Raw genomic sequence first — 18281 nt, forward strand, 5'->3', positions numbered from 1 at the left:
TGCCTTCAGAATAGATTCCAAATCTAACCATTTCTCAACTCACCCTCCACCTTTGCCATGTGGGCCCTCCCAGCCATCGTCATCTCCCACCTGGATTATTGCAAATTTCCTATCTGGGCTCCCTGTTTCTGGCCTGTCCACCTACACCCTATTTTTGACACAGCAGCCAGAGTGACCTTTTAAGAGAATGTGTGTCAGGGCAGGTCAGTCCTCTTCTCAAAACCCTACCTCCCACATCGCTCGGAGTGAATGTCCCATTTCCTGATGGTGGCTACAAGTCTCTAGACATCATCCACCGTCTCTTCCTGCCAGCTCTTCTCATGCCAGGCACCCTCTCAGAGCCTCGTCCATGCCACATGTCTGCATAGTTTCTTCCCTTCTCGTCCTCCTCTTTCTGAAGCTCTTCATGACCACTGTAGCTGGGAATTCCCAGGACAGGTTCAGCGGATCACTAGAAGGACTCACAGAACCCAGAGAAGCTGCTATACTGGTGGTTTTAGTTTATTACACGTACCAATATAACATCAAAGAAGCAGAGGAAAATGGCGCACAGGGCAGAGTGTGGGAGAGCCCAGCCATGAGATACCGAATAACTCTCTCCGTGGAGTTAGGCAGGCAGTGCTTCTTCTCCCAGCAGCGATGTGTGGTAACACATGCAGGGTACTGCAAAGCGGGGAAGCTCGGTGTTCCAGGTTTTCACTGGGGGTCAGGCACATGGCTGTCCCCTTGCATGGCTGACCTTACTCTCTAGCGCCCCCAGAGGCCAAACAGATACAACATACCCCAAGGCTTCTACCATGTCATTTTTATTAGGAGAGACTATCAGGCATGAGGAAGGCGGGTTGACAAAGACACTGTTACAGGCAGAAGAACTGGCAAGGGCCAAACCTTTCTTTCTGTACAGCTTTTGGACAACCCAGGCCTGCCGAGTTAACCCACGACCACCTACTTAAAATCCCTCCTCTGACATTCTCTATACCCCTTATTCTGCTTGACTTTTATCCAAGGCACTCCCATCTGTAATACTTCGTGTTTTACTTATTCATTTATGTATTTCCTGTGTGCCTCTCCTTTCAAAGTGAGTTTCCTGGGGCAGAGGTGCTTATCCGTTTTGCTTATCTGTCAAAAAATGCAATGACTATTTGCTGGATGAATATTAAAAAAATATTGAACAAAGACGAATAGTCAATAAAATTCAATGAATATTCATGTATGTTACATGCGGATGTGACTTACATTTGCAGAATGAACTGAAAGCATTGCTGAGGGTGTGGGCAGACAGGAATCCTTCTAATCTAGACAGAAACCTGCCAGTTCTTGGTGCAGTTAATCGAGTGGGTCTTCTGGTCCAATGATCCCACTTCTGTGAATATTCCAGAGAAGTCTTCTATAGGCATGTAAGGGGCATATCCCCAAATAGTCATTGCACTATGGCTTGGGTAGTGGAGGGAACCCAAGCGTCCATCCTTAAAGAACTGGGTAGTTAAATGTGGTGGATGTCTACGGTGAGTTGGTCCTTCTCAAACTTTAATATGCTTTGTGTCCCTGAGGATCCTATTAAAATGCAGGTTCTGGTTCATTTGGACTGGGGTGGGGCCCAAGACTCCGACCTCAACAAGCTCCAGGTAATTCCAGTGCTTTCTTCCCTAGACCCCACTTTGAGAAGCAAGGGTATAGACTAGAGTAGTGCTCACCAATGGAAGTTTGTGTGATGGTGGAAATGCTCCATTTATCGGTACTGTCCAAAATGGCAGCCACTAGCCACATACAGTTACTGAGCACTGGGAATGTGGCGAGAACAGCTAAGGAATGGAATCTTAACATGTATTAAATTTAGCTAATTTTAATTTAAAAATTAAAGGAGTGTGTGTGGCCAGTGGCTACCATTTTGGACAGTGCAGATGGAGAACACTCTAGCAATGAAAAGCAATAAATTAAATGAGCAAATAGCAACACAGAGAGGTTGTTAACACAGTGTTTGGTGGAATAAGATCTTGTATTTTATACCTCAACCTTGGGGCACCTGGCTGGCTCAGTCAGTAGAGCATGTGACTCTTGATCTCAGGGTTGTGAGTTCAAGCCCCATGTTGGGCATAGAGCCAACTTAAGAAGAAATACCTCAACCTGACTCCTCACCAACACCTACCTTCTATGTACCCCATATCATCAAACTCAAGATGTTGGTGATTGTATTTGCACTATTATTTTGCATACCTCTGAGATAGAGAAAGAAGCTGTCAATTAAATTATGATATAATGCTAAGATACTAAGATGCCTCCTGGTTTCCGAATTGTGAAAAATGTGAAGCAGTGTGCATATGAGAGGCAATAAAGTGTGGTACTCAACCATCACAGTGGGGGGTACAGTTGGGAAATCAGGTTAAAGTAATCTTTTCTTTTTTTAAGATTTTATTTATTCATTTGACAGACAGAGATCACAAGAAGCAGGCAGAGAGAGAGGAGGAAGCAGGCTCCCCACTGAGCAGAGAGTCCGATGCGGGGCTTGATCCCAGGACGCGGGGCTTGATCCCAGGACCCTGGGATCATGACCTGAGCCAAAGGCAGAGGCTTTAATCCACTGAGCCACCCAGGTGCCCCTAAAGTAATCTTTGATCTAAACTACTCTTATTTAGCTTTTTGGATACAGGCTAAGAATCACAGCATGGGCTGTGTCTTCACCTCACTAGGGCCCCAGATCTATCCCAGGACACAGCCACTCTTGTCCCGTTTCCTCCACAGAGCTTGTATGGCTGCTACATATGAGAGCCAAGGTGTGTCTGCATCCCTGGGACAGAAGGTGCAGCTTCCTCCATGTCCCAACAATCATTGGAGCTGCCATAACCACGTGGGTCCCAGATCCACCACCTGAGAACTCTTGGGTCCTGTGCTGCCCCCCACAAGAGAACAAGTGAACACTGGTGAGACTACACCGGCTTCTACTCCAGCTGAGCTCTGCAGTGTTCCAGCACAGAACCATGAGGAAATAGATGCTAGGATCATTGGGTGATTCCTAGGCAGACTTGTCCTGAGCTGTGCTGGTAAGGATTTAACCAAAAAAACTTTTACCATTTTCTGTGGTGTAAATACTCCTCCTTGGGCTGATATCAACATACCAGTGCAATGTCAGGGGGCACAGAATTGGAGAGAGATGTGAAGAGCTCACTGTTACAGATGTAATACAATAGACAAACATAACTTCAAAGCATAAATATTAGTGAAAACAATTAGGAATTGATGACTGTTGAGTATTTATGGACCTTGTTTTTAATATTCATATTTAATTGTAAGTTCATGTAATTTAATTTTTTAAAAAGATTTTATTTATTTATTTGACAGACAGAGATCACAACTAGGCAGAGAGGCAGGCAGAGAGCAAGGAGGAAGCAGGCTCCCTGCGGAGCAGATAGCCCGATGTGGGGCTTGATCCCAGGACTCTGGGATCATGCCCTGAGCCAAAGGCAGAGGCTTTAACCCACTGAGCCACCCAGGCACCCCATGTAATTTAATTTTTAATAACGGTTGTGTTTACCACCTGGCTCTCAAAATTCCTAAAGATTGGCCAATTGGCTCTTATGGGGGCTGGTATGAACTGGTTCTGGCACTCTCTTCTTTACTTTACTTTTATTTTATTTTTTAAAGGTTTTATTTTTAAGTAATCTCTACGCCCAGCATGGGGCTTGAACCTACAACCCCCAGATCAAGAGTTGCACGCTCCATCGACCGAGCCAGCCAGGTGCCCCTCTACTTCACTCTTAAATTATGTTTGTTGTTTCTTGTCTGTCACCTCCTGCTAGAGTCTAAGCTCGGTGAGGGGAAGCATTTAGATTCATCTGGCTTGTTCAGAGCTCAACTTCCAGAACTTAGAACAATGGCTGGTGTACTGTAGGGGCCCAAAAAATCGTCTTTGGTGAATATAAGAAAGAGAATGAGATTCCTAACACAATGGTTTCATGTAAATTAGAAGCAGTAGCTTGTGATGAGGCATGTTTTGCAATGATGCACGGTATTCAGGGCCATTTGTGTTGGTGCCTGTGGGGAGGGAGGGTTCTGGAGTCAGGGATGACAGATGGAATAAAGAAATAAAATGAGAGCAGGTCTCTGCCAGGACTTGAACTCCAGAGGGTGATTAACTCAACTCTCTTCACCTGAGATCTGATTAGGAAAAAGAGGACCTTTTTATATGCAGAGGGTTTTCCAAGAAACAGAGTGAGTCTTTGCCCTCCCTACTGTGGACATCAGCAGTCCCTGCTCACAGGACTCAGGGCTGAGGCTCAGGGAGAGCAGTCTTGCTCAGGGTCAGGCTGCAAGGCTGGGTGTTTCCTTCTACCACACCAGACACTGTGGCTGGGGAGTGCCCCCAGAGAGCGACACGCACCCCACTCAGCCTTTGTCAGGAACACAGTTCCTGGCTGGGCACCATGAAGCCACCGTAGGCATATCCATAGGATGAAGTAAATGAACCAATGAATGGAATTTAGGATTCTTCAATTTTTATTATTAGTTATGTGGTTTTAATTTTTATTTTATTTATTTCTTTTTAAAGATTTTATTTATCTTTTGACAGAGATAGAGAGTGAGAGAGAGAGAGGACAAGCAGGGCGAGCGGCAGAGGGAGGGAGAAGTAGACTTCCTGCCGAGCAGCGAGCCTGATGTGGGGCCCTGTTTCAGGACCCTGGGATCACGACCTGAGCCAAAGGCAGATGCCTAACCGACTGAGCCACCCAGGTGCCCCTGTTTATCTGGTTTTTAGAGACACTAAGAGTTTTGAAAAATGTCTTCTTTGGGGTATGGTGCAAGTTTTGTGCTTTCATGTTCCTATTCCTGTACCTAAGGGTCCTTGAATAATGATATTGTGGGGGTGTGGAGAGAAATCCTGAAGGAACTTCTCTGGGAAAGGAGAGTTCTGGGCCAGGAGTCCAGATCAAGAGGCTGGGGGCCTGGTCCCTGGGTCTGAGGGAGGAGGGGGATGGGGGCTGGGACCCCTGGGTCTGAGGGAGGAGGGGGCTGGGGGCTGGGACTCTGGGTCTGAGGGAGGAGGGGCTGGGGGCTGGGACCCCTGGGTCTGAGGGAGGAGGGGGCTGGGGGCTGGGACCCCGGGGTCTTGGCGTGAAGAGAGCAATATCTAGGGAAGCAGATGGGCTATTACACCAGCAATCATTTGCTCCGTATGGTTTTCTGGATCCAAGTTTGGTACTTGCACAGGTTGGTGTAGACTCCAGGATAGCCAGGAAGGGCGCAACGTTCCATCCCCCAGGACACAAGTCCCTGGAGCTGTCCTTTGCACACCAGGGGTCCCCCCGAGTCACCCTAAAGGGGAGAGGCCGAAATGGAGACACCCACGGACAGATGGTCAGAGGCATGGATATGGAAAACCCAAGAGGCAAAGGTGAGGAAGGAGGTGGGCTGAGAGCCCTGGCAGGGCTCTGGAGATATCAGCCCGAAGGGTTGGGGTCACTGCCTTCCCTCTTCCCTGGTTCCTGCTGTCTCTGCCTCTTGGGTCTCACTATGCTGCTCTAGAAAACCGTGTATGCTTCTTTATCTCCCTGTCTCTGGAGTCACCTCTCAGGGATGGGCTAAGGACTCTAGAGTCCCTGAGCACAGATTTCCCAATGCCCGTATGTAATAACGACAATGAGAGCACTGCTGCTTTCCATGCACTACCACCTCATTCCACCACCTCCCCTAAGAGGTGCTACCCCCACCTGACAGATGAGTAAACTCAGGCACAGGGGAATTAGGTCTGTTATCCAAGGGTGTACAACTAGGAGGCAGCCCAGCTGTTACAATCTCTCTCAATCTATGGGAGGCCTCGGCTGATTTTCATGCTCCTGAGATCCTTTGAAACCCAAGTCCCAGCCCCAAACAATCCCCCTCCGCCAGCTCTCCTACTGGGCCTCACCTGACAGGAGTCCTTCCCGCCTTGGGGGACACCTGCACAGACCATGCCAGCAGTGATGGCTTGGGAATAAGCCCGTCGACACTCCTGATCCGAGGAGATGTTGATGTTCACACACTGCAGGGAGTTGGGGTAGCTGACTGGGGGGCACAGAAGGGTTACAAGTGAGGGTTCTACCTTTCAGCAGGACCAGGAGTCTGGGGACTGACCTCCTCCTCCCTCAGACCAAGGAGTCCAGGCCCCCCAGCCCTTCCTTCCCAGGATATGGGAGTACTCACCAATGGGGCTAGACGTGGTGCCCCAGCCTGACACATGGCAGGGGGTTCCTGGGCTTGCGCAGGAGCTGGCTATGGTGATGGGCCTCACTGCCCTTCCCAGCCGAATGGGCCGCTCCAGCTGCAGCAGCATCAGGTCGTTATTGTGAGTCCGGGAGTTGTATTGGGGGTGTGGCACCTGACGAACCACACGTAGCACCTGCTGGGTGGCCTCCCAGTTCTTCAGGTTGTGCTTGCCCAGGGCTACGTGAAGGATCCTGGCCCATAAACCCCAAAAGTTGCACTGCTCAGGATCTGACCTGGAGACCCCTCCCCACCCTCCGGCCCCATTCTCTTCCATGGTGATGAATTTTCCACAAGTCTGAACTGCTTATGGAGCTTATGGCTGCTGTGCTCGTCTTTCCCACAACCTGGGCATTCTCTCTTGGCCCAATCCTACCATCCACCCCTTCCTATTTTGAGCTATGCTCTGCTTTCTGGCTTGGGTGTAAGGTGATAATTGCGAGTTCTTGGCTCAGTGTTGGGTTCTAGGCTCTGAATTCCAAGAGAGAGTCTGGGCTATGGCTCTAGGCTCTAAATCAGGATTGATATCCTGGACTAGGCTCCAGGGAGGCTCCATCCTGGTCCCAGCCTGGCCCCTGGATTCTAGATATTTTGAACATTTGAGTCTAAGCTAGGATCTAGGCTTTCTAGATTGCTTATGGATCATGGTATACTTTCTAGATATGGGTGTGATCTTCTGCTGTTAGGATAGGCTGTGGGTTCTATTTTGAGCTCTGCATTATGATTTGAGTCTGGGTTCTAGAATGTTGACTTGAGCTCTTAGTCTTAGGGTAGTCTCAATTCTAGATTGAACAATGGATTCTGGACATGGATACAAGCTTCAGTTTCTAAGTTGCTAGGTTGAGTTCTGGGTTCCTGCTTAAGTTTTGGTTTATGACCTGGGTTTTAGACAATGTCTTGAGCTCTGTGTTTGAGCTTAGGGTCCTAACCATCAGTCTGAGTTCTTGATTCTTGGCTAGGCTTTGTTTCAAATAGAATTACAGTTATGGTCTAGGCTCTTGCTTCTAGACTCTGGTCTGAGCCCTTGACCTCAGGTTGAGCTCTGGCTTCTAGATGGAGCTCCAGAAACTTTGGATCCAAGTTTCTAGATATTGCCTTGCATTCTGAGCTTTGCATTCCAGACTCTGCACTAGGTTTTGGGCTCTGGGTTCTACATCAAACTTTAGTTTATGGCATTAGGTCTGGTTTATAGGCACTGGGTGGACTCTTTTCTTGGATCTGGGTTCTATGTTTAGGTCTAGACTCTTGGAGGGGCTCTGAGTTCTGTATGGGGCTTCAGATTATGGTCTGCATTTGGACACTAGGTTGAAGTTTGGATTCCAGCTGCTAAAAAAGGAGCTGTAGACTAGATTCTGAATTAAACATTGCCTCTAGAATAGGTTCTGGGTCTGTCTGTCCTACATTCTGAGCTATATGTTCTAGCTGTAAACAGGGTTAGGGATTTATGGACTGCAGGTCTGGACTAGACTTTGAATTCTAAGTTTTGAGAGGGGTCCTGAGTTACTGAATGTAGACTGTGCCCTAAACTGAACCACCAATCTGGAATGGGCTCCTAATCTTAGTCTCTACATAGAGTTTGGCCTCTAGATAGATCTCCAGATTATATTAGGTTCTACTTTTTGTGCGGGACTCTACACTGGCCTGTGGGTTCTAAACTGTCAATTTGCTTTCAGAATCTAAACCGAGGGGCACCTGGGTGTCTCCTTCAGTTGAGCGTCAGACTCGTGGTTTGGCTGGGATTGTGACCTCAGGGTGGTGGGATTGAGCTCCGCCTTCGGCCCTGCTCTCAGTTTGGAGTCTGCTAGAGATTCTGTCTCTCCTTCTGCCTTTCCCCCCCTGCTTGCTCGCTCTCTCTCTAAATAAATAAACAAATAAAATCTTAAAAAAAAAAAAAGAATCTAAACCGAGTTCAAGATTTATGGCTGGATTCCATATTCTGAGCTGTGTTGGTAATTCTAGGCTCTTATCTAGACCCCAAACCAGGCCCCAGCTACTAAATTAGGTGCAACACAATGCTCTGGTTTCTTAGCTGAGCTCTGGGGCTCTAGACTCTGGAATTCACTTGGCACAAGAGTAGGGGAGGGGATTACTCACGGGCGTGCACAGTGAGCAGCAGTGATGGCCCACTTGCCTGACAGCAGGGCCCCTCCACAGAGGAAACGACGAAAGGGACCTGCCAGTAGGGCTGCCTGCCATGGCTGGGAGTTCTGGACGCATGTGTAACCACCAATTATCTTGTTCTCATCCCTTTGGCTCTGTGCCATGGCTAGGAACAGGCAGGGGTGGGGTGGGGAAAGCAGATGAACAAATGCTCTTCACCTCCCAACTCTCTAGGACGTCTGAGACCCACAAATCCCTTTTTATAACCTACCCCCTAAACCATCCATCTCTATCTGCCCACGCAGTGTGAGATCTGCGAGATATGCCAAATGTTGGCTGTTATCGGGAGTTTTCTGACAATCCCCCCATCACCTCCATAGTACAGCACTTGATCCCATGGCCACCTCATCCAGGGCTCTGACATATCTACTACCTTTGATTTTATTCTCCCATGAGTAGTTTATATCATCACTTCTCATAACATGTCACAATTTCCCCCATTAATCTTTCTTGAACACATTCAAGGAGCTCCCTGTCCTTTTTCCAACCTTCACACTCATATGGTCCCCCCAGGACCTACTGTCTTCCCACCATCTTGCCCCCCACCCACTCCATCTGCCGATCCTCACCCCTCCCTGTGAGCACACCCTCCAACCCCCTACCACCACCCTTACCCCCATCACCACCAACAACATGCCATCTTTCCGTTAGTTCTGCAGCCTCCTTTTATTATTTATTTATTTATTTGTTTGTTTGTTTATTTATTTATTTTTTGCAGCCTCCTTTTAAATAAAACCCAGACAGGACTGGACAGTTCTCCACAAGTCCTCATTCATTCCTTCCCATCTCCTTCAACTCTGGTACCCTCATATCTCCTAATATCTCCACAACTCAGAACTCAGGCCCTCTCCTAAGGGCTCCTCAGCCAAGACCCCCAAAGCCACACCCACACCTTCTCACCAGGTCACCCCTGAGTACACTGGGTCCCCGGGAACCCTCCCCATCTCTTCTCAGCATCTCCAGGGGACTGTCCTTACCTCAGACCCCACTGCTGTCTTACCTAGAGCCACGATCTGGAATGCTGTCAGCAGGAAGAACATTCTGGGGGCTGGGGGTTGGGTTCTGGCAAATGCAGAGAGAAAGTGAGAGAGAAGCAGGCTGCAAGAAACCCAGAGTTTGAGGGACAGAGAGGACCTTACACAGAGACCAAGACCTTTGGAGACATGGATGTACCTCTGTGTGTGGAGGACGTGGCGGTGGTGTCTTGCCTCCCTGTCACTCCGTGGAGCCCTTTTATCCTGGTCTGGGCAACTGGCCCTGCCTCCTGCCCTTCTCCTGATATTTTTTTTAGTAGCCCGGTTCCTATTCCAGGGCTCCCTGTCCTATCTCCTCCCTCCCCCCTCTGGCCAGAGAAGCAGCCACAACATTAATGAGAACCCGCCCAGTGATGGTGTTTAATCTGGGAGGAACCTCACTCGGGAGGGGGGACCCCAGGGCAAGGTGGGCAGGATGGGGGTCTCACGGGAAGGTGCTGGGAGGGGTGGGGGACAGAGACACAGAGAAGTCTGGGAAATGAAAGAGAAGTCACATGTGACCCAGAGATAGGGTCAGAGAAACACAGGCCAGAGAAGAGAAGAGTCAGAGGGAGAGAGACTAGGGAAAGGTGGGGAAGGGGAAAGAAGACGAATGTAGACACAGGGACAGAGGAGGCAGATGCGGGGAAAGGCAAGGGAACAGAGGAAGCCCAGAAACAGATTCATGGAGAAGGCAGAGTGGGAAAGCAGAGGGTCGGGGTGGGGGGGGGTGGAGAAACAGAGGGAAGGGGCTGGGGGGTGGGGGGCGGGATGCACCGGTGGGGGGAGGAGGACAGGGATGGTGCAGACAAGTGCTGAGACACTGGAGAGGAGGAGGAGGAAGATGGACAAGGCAGAGGAGGGGGAGACAGAGGGAATGAAAGGTAACACAGGTGATGGGATGGGGACACAGACAGAGGAGACAGGCAAACATGGAAGGTGACAGTTGCCATGAGGAGGGAGGGAGGGGTGGGGCTGGGAACTGGCAGGAGACAGGACGGGCGGGAGGCACCTGGGACTGCCTTGTAGGCTTTTGTGGTTCTCACAGTCTTGGGAGTTTGGGAAGCAGGGACCCCAGCAGGGAGGAGGGGGGGTCAGTACAGAACTGGGGTCCTCCAGCTGAGGCTCTGCAGAGGGGCAGGGGCAGATTGGGGGACAGAGACAGAGATGGAGACCCAGAGAGAGGGAGAGAGACAGTGGTGAGGTGGGAAGGGACTCCAGGTGGCCAAGGAGGGGCTCTGGGTTCGAGGGACCCCTCTTAACTTGGGGCAAGGCCCGCTCCCCTCAGCACCTCCCCAGCCTCTTAAATTCCTTAATGACTACAGTTTGTCCCTGGGCCTGAGCAGGGCACGGTGACTCAGGAGGCAACCTCTGCACTCTCCCTCTCCCGACACCCCAGCACCGCCCCCCCTCCCCCACCCAGACTGGCTCCCAAACCGCTTTCCTCCCTCTCTGCCTGGTCTGCTGCTTAGCCCCTGTCTCTGTCCCTAGGGACTCACTCCGGGCATTTGAACCCACACGCCCACCTCCCTGTGTGCCCTTCTGTTTCCTGTGATCTGGTTCTGAGGAGCTGAAGGTGTCAGCTCTGGCTCTGGCAAACCAGAAGGGTGGGATGCTGAACAGAAGGAAAGACCCCCCTAGGGCACAGGGGGCCTGGGAGGGGGCTCTCTGCACCTGGGGACCCTCATGGTGACACGGATGTATGCATGACATAACCTTCCATGGAAACACCATGCAGGGGCACCTGGGTGGCTCGGTTAAGCTGCCTTCGGCTCAGGGCTCAGATCATGACCCCAGGACCCTGCTTCTCCCTCTCCCTCTGCCTGCCACTCGCCCTGCTTGTGCTCTCTCTCTCCGTCAAATAAATAAATAAAAATCTTAAAAAAAAAAAAAAAGAAACACCTGTGCACACACGCACACAGGCAAACTTATGCACAGAGACATGGAACTAGACCTTAGAGTCTGGCTACTGGCCCTTGGGGATTTCCTGGGACTGATACAGCCTGCAGGGATTTATCTATGACAACATCGCCACTGGGGGAAGCGGAGGGAAGGAGTCCATGGGACTCTATCATTTGAACAACTTCTTACAGTCCATAAGTATTTCCTTTTATTTTTCTCTGCATAATTTATTTCAAAATAAACAGCAACAAAACAGAATTTCTGGGTAAAGGCGAGCCCACCCCCTCCATCTGAGCATAAACCTTGATTTGATGGACTCAGGGGGACCCTCTGCTGAGTTGAAAGGCTCTGGTAAGCATGAGGTCTCCCTCCGCCTAAAAAGAAGGCTCTGAGGGGCACCTGGGTGGCTCAGTCGGCTGGGCATCTGTCTTCGGCTCAGGTCATGATCCTGGGGGTCCTGGGATGGAGCCCTGGGTCGGGCTTTGTTCTCAGTGTGGTCTGCAGTTTGCAGACCCTCTCCTGTTTGTGCTCTCCATCTCCTGACACCCCAGGTGTCTCCTGACACCCCCTTTGCCCCTCTGCCTGTTCATGATCTCTCTCTCTCTCTCAAATGATAAATAAAATCTTTTAAAAAATTTAAGTAAAATAAAAAGAAGGCTCTGCTTAAGCAGAAGTCTTCAGTGAACCCAAGGGAGCCCTAGCGAAAGGCTGGCCCATGCACCCCAAGTATGCTCCCCTCCTTCTCGCTCCCCAGCCCAGCCCCCGTCCTTGCATGCTCCACTGGGTTATTCAGCAGCCTCCTGCCAGAATCCCAAACCTGGGCCGCCTGCTCACCACTCCACCCACCACCTTAGCAGTGTTGTTGGCCCTGACATGGGTGTGCAAAAGATATTCAGTGAGTGAATGAACGAGTGAACAAACAGATGGCCAGAGTCCTTGCCTTCAAGGAGCTCATGGTTTGGTGGGAAAGGCCAATGGGGCAATAGGAAACTTGGTCCGGGGTGATGTGCCCCTGACAAGGAATATGGAAGGGACTGATGGAACCCCAGGAGTGGGGAAGGGTTCCCGAAGGAGCCCCCAGCTGTCTCAGCTGGGGCCTGCGGTGGATGAGTAGGAGTTCGCCAGGGGGATGGAGGGAGTGTAGAGTGGTGGGGAGGGGCAGGGGGAGAGGGGAAGGGCTTGAGTAGAGACCTCCAGGCAGGAGGATGGTGACAGAGCCCAGAGGGCTGGAGGGAAAAGTGACCAGGAGAAGCAGAAGCTCAAGGGCGATTCTGAGCAGGGGAGAGAGGAGCCCTTAGGATCCTTGGTGGATTCCTATCTCTGGAGCTTAGGAGAGCTGTTTGGTTAGAGATGTCGGTGGGGCGTCATTAGCTCAAGTGGTGTGGAAGCCAGAGTGCCTGCAGCCCACGTAGGGAGACTGTGTCTAGTGAGAGGACCAGGGACATCTGCCCAGGACCCTAAGGAAGACCCCGGTTTAGGGGGCAGGGTGCTGAGAAGGAGCAAGGGGCGAGCTAGGCAGAAGGCCAGGAAAGGGTTGAAAGTTGAGATAATTTTCCAGGAAGGAAGAGACATGGGGGTGGGACCCCACTGGGCAGTGGGGAGACTGGAAGGTTTTCATGGCTGGTGGGACTGGAAGGGGGGTTGGGGAAGAGGTGATGAGTGAAGACAGCCCTTAGATGGGGCAGGGACAAGAGGTGTGTGACCGTCCCAGGTTGGTGAGGAGAGGGGAAGGATATAAATAGCTCCCATTTACTGAGGGCTTGGCACAGCCAAGCGCCGTGCTATGTTCTTTTGTTTTTGTCCTTTAATGCTCAAAGCTTTTAAAAAATTGATTTGCGGGATGCCTGACTTGGCTCAGTTGGTGGAGTATGCGACTCTAGATCTCTGGGTAGTGAGTTTTGAGCCCCATGTTGGATGTAGAGATTACTTAAAAATAAAATCTTTAAAAATAAAAAAATTGAGGGCTGCCTGGGTGGCTCAGTCGGTTAAGCAGCTGGCTCTTGATTTTAGCTCAGGTCATGATCTCGGAGTCTTAGGATGAGCCCCACGACCCAGCTCTGTGCTCAGCAGGGAGTCTGCTTGAGGATTCTGTCTCTCCCTCTCCCTCTGCGCCTCCCCCTGCTCTCTTTCTCGCTCTCTCAAATAAATACACTTTTAAAAGAAATACAAAAAAATTAAAAATTTGATTTCCTTTTTTTAAAATTTTTAAAATTATTTTTATTTTTATTATTATTTTTTTTCCTTTTTTATTGTGGTAAAATATACAGAACATAAAATTCACCACTTAAATCATTTCTAAGTGGACAGTTCAGTGGCCTGAGGCCGCCATCCATCTCCGAAAGCTTCTGTCTTCCCCAGCCAGAGCTCTGTCCCTGTTCGGCACTTCCTCCCCATCCCCTCACCCCAGCGCCATCCCCTCCCCCAGCCCTGCCCCCCCCCCCCCCGCCTCCCCCCCAACCTCCATCTGCTTTCCGCCTGCCTCTGTGGATGTGACCACTGGCGCTCCCTCGCAGAAGTGGAATCACTTTGTGACTGGTTTATTTCCCTGAGCACAACGTCCTCAAAGTTCATGTTGTAGCGCGTGTCAGAATTTCCTTCCTTTCTAAGATGGAATCATCTTTCGTTGCACATTTTGTTTTACCAAGGATGCTCTCGTGGGGCTTCACTCCTTTCCTTCTTCCTCCCTCCCTGTCTCCCTCTCCCTCCTGCCTTCCTTCACTCTCCTTCCTTCCATTCAACAACACAGAGTACCCACTGTGCAGGAGTCACGGTTCCGAGCCCTGAGGATATAACCATGAACCAGACAGAAATCCCTGCCCTGCTGAAGCTTACATCCTGGAAGGGGGGGCAACCAAGAGAAAGTTAAATAAGGACAACACATAATATTTCAAATAGTAAGAAAGTAGGGAGTGGAGTAGGGTCAAGGAAGGCCCAACTGAGGTGACCTTCGGGCAAAGATGAAAAGGTAGTTGGGGATCTCCAGGGGAAGACTCTTCCAGACAGAAGGGGCAACAGTGCAAAGGCCCTGAGGTGTGTCTGGGGACCAGTGAGGAGGCCAGCATGGCTGGAGCAGAGTGAGTCATGGAAATTGTGGACCCTATGGGATAGGTATTATCTTGTCCCCATTTTACAGATGGAGAAACTGAGGCTGAGGGAAGGTGGCTGGTCCAAGGTCAGCCAGCTGGTCAGTGCAAGGGGAAGTATACAAACTCCAGGACCATAGGAATCTCCGCTCCACTACCAGAATCTTCTATTGTCTTCCAAGGCGATTTGAAGGTCAATTCCATTTATACACGGATTTGGGTGTCCAACACGGTTTTAGCACCTTTTTCATAAATTAACTCACCAAACCCTTCCCATGGTTTCGTGAGAAGGACGCTCTTATTATCTTCAGTGTACAGACGAGGAAGAGAAGTTGCCCGCCCAAGTTTACACAACACTGAGTGGTGGCCCCGTGATTCTATGATTTGAACCCAGGCGGAGAGCTCTTAAAAACCACAGGGAATGAGATGCCCAAGAACAAAGGGGCGGATGGCGCAACTGCAGAGTGGTGGGATTAGCTCCGGACAGGAGGAAAGACGCCTCTTCCATTGTTCCAGGAAGGAAGGAGGAAAGGGCGGGTGAGGTTTCGGGTGGGGTGTGGGTCCTGTGGCAGGAAGAGGAGGGAGGGCCCTTGGGTTGGCTTCTGTTTCCTCCGGGAAGATCGATGCCAGCTCACCTCAAGGGGCACCTGGGCGGGTGGGGTTGGGGTGGTGAGGGCGGCGGAGAAGGTGCTCAGGTGAAGTTGGCGGTCAGGAATTTAAAGGGGCATCATTTGAGCAGTTGGACGGTTTTGTTTTGTTTTTCTCCAGCAAAGAGGCACATGTAGGACTGAGCGACGGTGGGAGGGGTGCTAAGACAAGGGAGTTGAGGACTCTAGGTTGGGGAAAGGGGTGGACTGTGGGGTGTAGGAAGTGCAGACAGAGGGGCTTGGCAGAGGCTGCATGAGGGGGTCAGGGTGCCCTTGAGCCGGAAGAACAGGTACGGCAGAGCCACCCACAGCTCTGGGAGCACGGGAGGCTGTGGTCAGGGAGTGGGATGTGGGTTTTGTGGCTTCAGAGGTGGAGCCTTTCTGGATGGAGATAGGGGCCAGGGCGCTGCCGTGGGAACAAGTGACCGGGGGAGTTGTCCCAGACCACATTTGGGCCGGGGGGAGGGGGCTGCAACACCAGGGGGTTTTCTCTTCAACACTCCTGACCTTGTTGTCAGGGAATGCCCGTCTCCGTCTTCACTTAAAATAAACATCAGGCAGGTTGCCAAAGACCGCAAATATCATCACGGTTAATCCCTACAGCAGCTTCAGGAGCCTTAGACACTCTTACTAGCACCGTGTTACAGGGGAGGAAGCGGGATCTCGGACAAAAGTCACTCGTGCAAATGGCTTAGCCAGGCTTGGGACCTGGGTCATCCAACTGTTAAACGCCATGCTGCTCTGCCTTCAAATCTGGTTGTGTGCCATTGAGGGCAGGAAGTCCTCTGCTGGATCCCCAGCCCCTGGGACAGCCCAGCATGCAATGAATGCTTGTGGAATGAGCACACAGACCCTCACCTCTGCCTTGCTGGACCCCTGACCAGCTCTTGGTTGGCAATTTTTCTAGTACCTCCATGTGCCACATCTCTCTTCATCCCCCCATTGGCCTTGTGTGATGCACACATAATCGCTCCCGTTCTATAGATGGAGAAAACCCAGAGAAATGAGGTTAGTTGCCCAACTTTGCATGGTGAACAAGGGGCGCAGCTGGGATTCAAACCTCAGCCTGTCTGGCTCAATGCCCCTCTGCTGCTGATCTCACATGTCTCTTTGATTACCCAAACTTTCTGGGTAACCTCTCAGATGTCTCTGACTCAGCACCTGTATCAGCTACGTGCCAGGCGGCCTCTGTATGCACACCTGGGCACCCTTGATGCCAGGTCAACAGGCAGCAAACATTTCTGCCCCACCTCCCTCCATCTTTATTATCTCCCACTTATTTCTGTTTAAAAAGTGGGAGAAGATGCGTCCGCCCTCACCATCCCCCGGTCTTCCCCTTGTTGGTAAATGACACCATCCTTCTCCCTGTTGCTCAGGTCAAAAGCCGGGACTGGTCCTGGATCCCTCCCTCCCTCCCACCTCCCACTTTGGCAATTCCTGTCACCTTAGCACCAAAACAGTCGTGGAACCCACCCACTTCCCTCCTGTCTTACCAAGCCACATTTATCTCTCACCCGTTCAAGTGCAGCAGCCTAACTAGTCTCACTGCTTCCACATGTGACCCCTGTTCCCACCTTCCCCCACCCCTGCCAAGTCCAAGTCCAAGCAGCCAACATGTTCCTAAAGTATAAAACAGTATCATGTTACAACCTGCTTAAAACCCATCTGTGATTCCCTACTGCAAACGGAATAAAATCCGAATGCCTCCAAGGCATTCTGTCTGGCTTACGTCCATCCCTCCAAGCTCATCACTCCATCATGCACCATGCTTCAGCTCCCCTGGACTTCCTCGATTTTCTCAGCATGGTAGTCGTCCTCCCAATATAGGGTCTTTGTCTTTGCTGTTTCCTTTGCCTGAGACACCCTTCCTGCCACTGTGCCTATGATCACCTTGTCTGGAGCAGACATTCCCCTCTAGTTTCTACCTCAGCCCCTTCTTGGTTTCCTTTCTATGCTTCATTTCAAACTACAGTTGCTTTATGTGTTTGCTTCCTTGTTTGTTGTCTTTTTTTTTTTTCTCTCTCTCTCTCTATGGCATTTATTACCATCAGATGTCCCTCACATCTTATTTACTGGCTTTCTTTTGGATTCTGTCTCCCATAACTTGAGTGTCATCTCTGACAGGGCAGGGGGTTTGGGCTTCCTTATCTGATCTGTGCCCTGGCACATGTGTGCCCTGGTACACAGCAAACATTTGTGGAATGAAGTAACATCTCTCTCACTTGAGCTGAGGCTTCATGAGGGCTGGAGCCTTGCCTTGCGGGTTCACTGCTGAATCCCCTGAGACGAGTCTGCTACCTGACATGCGGTGAGGTGCTCTATAAACAGGCCCAAGGAGGGAGATTATTTCAAAGGCTCCTCTTCTCCACGATCTCTGCTTCTACCGAAAAATCCACTTGCCTCCAGAATTCCCGACTCCCTCCAGGTATCTGCTTCCTTCCAGAATCTCTGTACCCAATGCTTCTACCTCTTCAGACCTGACACTAGACTCCAATTACCCAGGCTTGGGAGAGCACACACAGGGGGAAGATGGGAAAGCCCATCTTTCTGAGACTGGGCTTTGAATCCCTAAGGGAAAGAAAGCTTCCAACTCTGGGGCATGAGGTTTCTGCATCATCAGCCTTGATCCTTTCACCAGATCCACAGCCATAGGCAACAAGACTGAAGGATCCCTTGTGTTTATGTAGGGGCTGCAGTGTGCAAGGCCAAAGACCACGGCAAAAGTCCCCCTCCGTGATGACTAGGGCTCCCGTCTCAGCAACATCCCTACTCCGCCCTCCATGCTTACTATGGCTTTCTCCCTCAGCAAAAGACTGTCCCGTGTTTACTATGGCCATCTGCCTGAGTGGCGAACATCTTTATTTCTGTTCAGTCTGTTTAGGACGGACTTCTCTTGTACTGGGGTTCATGGGGGAGCTCTTATGCTTACAAAACACAGCCTAGAGTTTAGTAGGATTTCCAGCCCTTGGTGAGTGCTTCTTAAATAGCCCTCATATCCATCCCCACCATCCCACTCCCTTGCTGCTGCTCTGTTTTGTCTTCTCCCCGCAGTCTTCCCGGACATGGCCCCAGAAGGAGCTTTCTGGTACTCAGGGCTAGTCCTGTCTGCTCCGAACCCTTCCTAGGGCCCGTGTTACCCCCAGCAGCCAGCCCTCAGTGTGCAGCAGCTTTTCACTCTTCTCAGGGGCCCAGCCTCCTGGGCTAGCTCCCCTCCAGCCATCTCACCCTGGGAGCAGCCATTC

The 18281-nt window shown here is 50.8% G+C and overlaps 1 protein-coding gene across 1 annotated transcript; it reads right to left on the reverse strand.

Annotated features, from left to right (window-relative positions):
- Positions 1-4539: 4539 nt before the first annotated feature.
- Positions 4540-9633, reverse strand: KLK14 (kallikrein related peptidase 14). Its single transcript, XM_080827816.1, has 5 exons — positions 9395-9633; positions 8329-8500; positions 6171-6428; positions 5900-6032; positions 4540-5307 (listed from the first exon to the last, which is right to left on the reverse strand). The coding sequence occupies exons 1-5, from the start codon at positions 9432-9434 to the stop codon at positions 5155-5157; spliced, it is 756 nt and encodes a 251-aa protein (XP_080683942.1). The 5' UTR covers positions 9435-9633; the 3' UTR covers positions 4540-5154.
- Between the last annotated feature and the right edge of the window lie 8648 nt (positions 9634-18281).

The sequence above is a fragment of the Martes martes genome (assembly GCF_963455335.1).
Source record: "Martes martes genome assembly, chromosome: 17".
In the NCBI taxonomy this organism is placed as follows: Eukaryota; Metazoa; Chordata; class Mammalia; order Carnivora; family Mustelidae; genus Martes; species Martes martes.

Bases quoted from the DNA above. Each gene is read 5' to 3' on its own strand.
- KLK14 (XM_080827816.1), bottom strand. From the start codon at position 9,434: ATGTTCTTCCTGCTGACAGCATTCCAGATCGTGGCTCTAG. The intron at 8,501-9,394 runs GTAAGACAGCAG...GCCTGTTCCTAG, and splicing joins ATTCCAGATCGTGGCTCTAG to CCATGGCACAGAGCCAAAGG. The intron at 6,033-6,170 runs GTACTCCCATAT...CCCCCCAGTCAG, and splicing joins ACGTCTAGCCCCATTGGTGA to CTACCCCAACTCCCTGCAGT.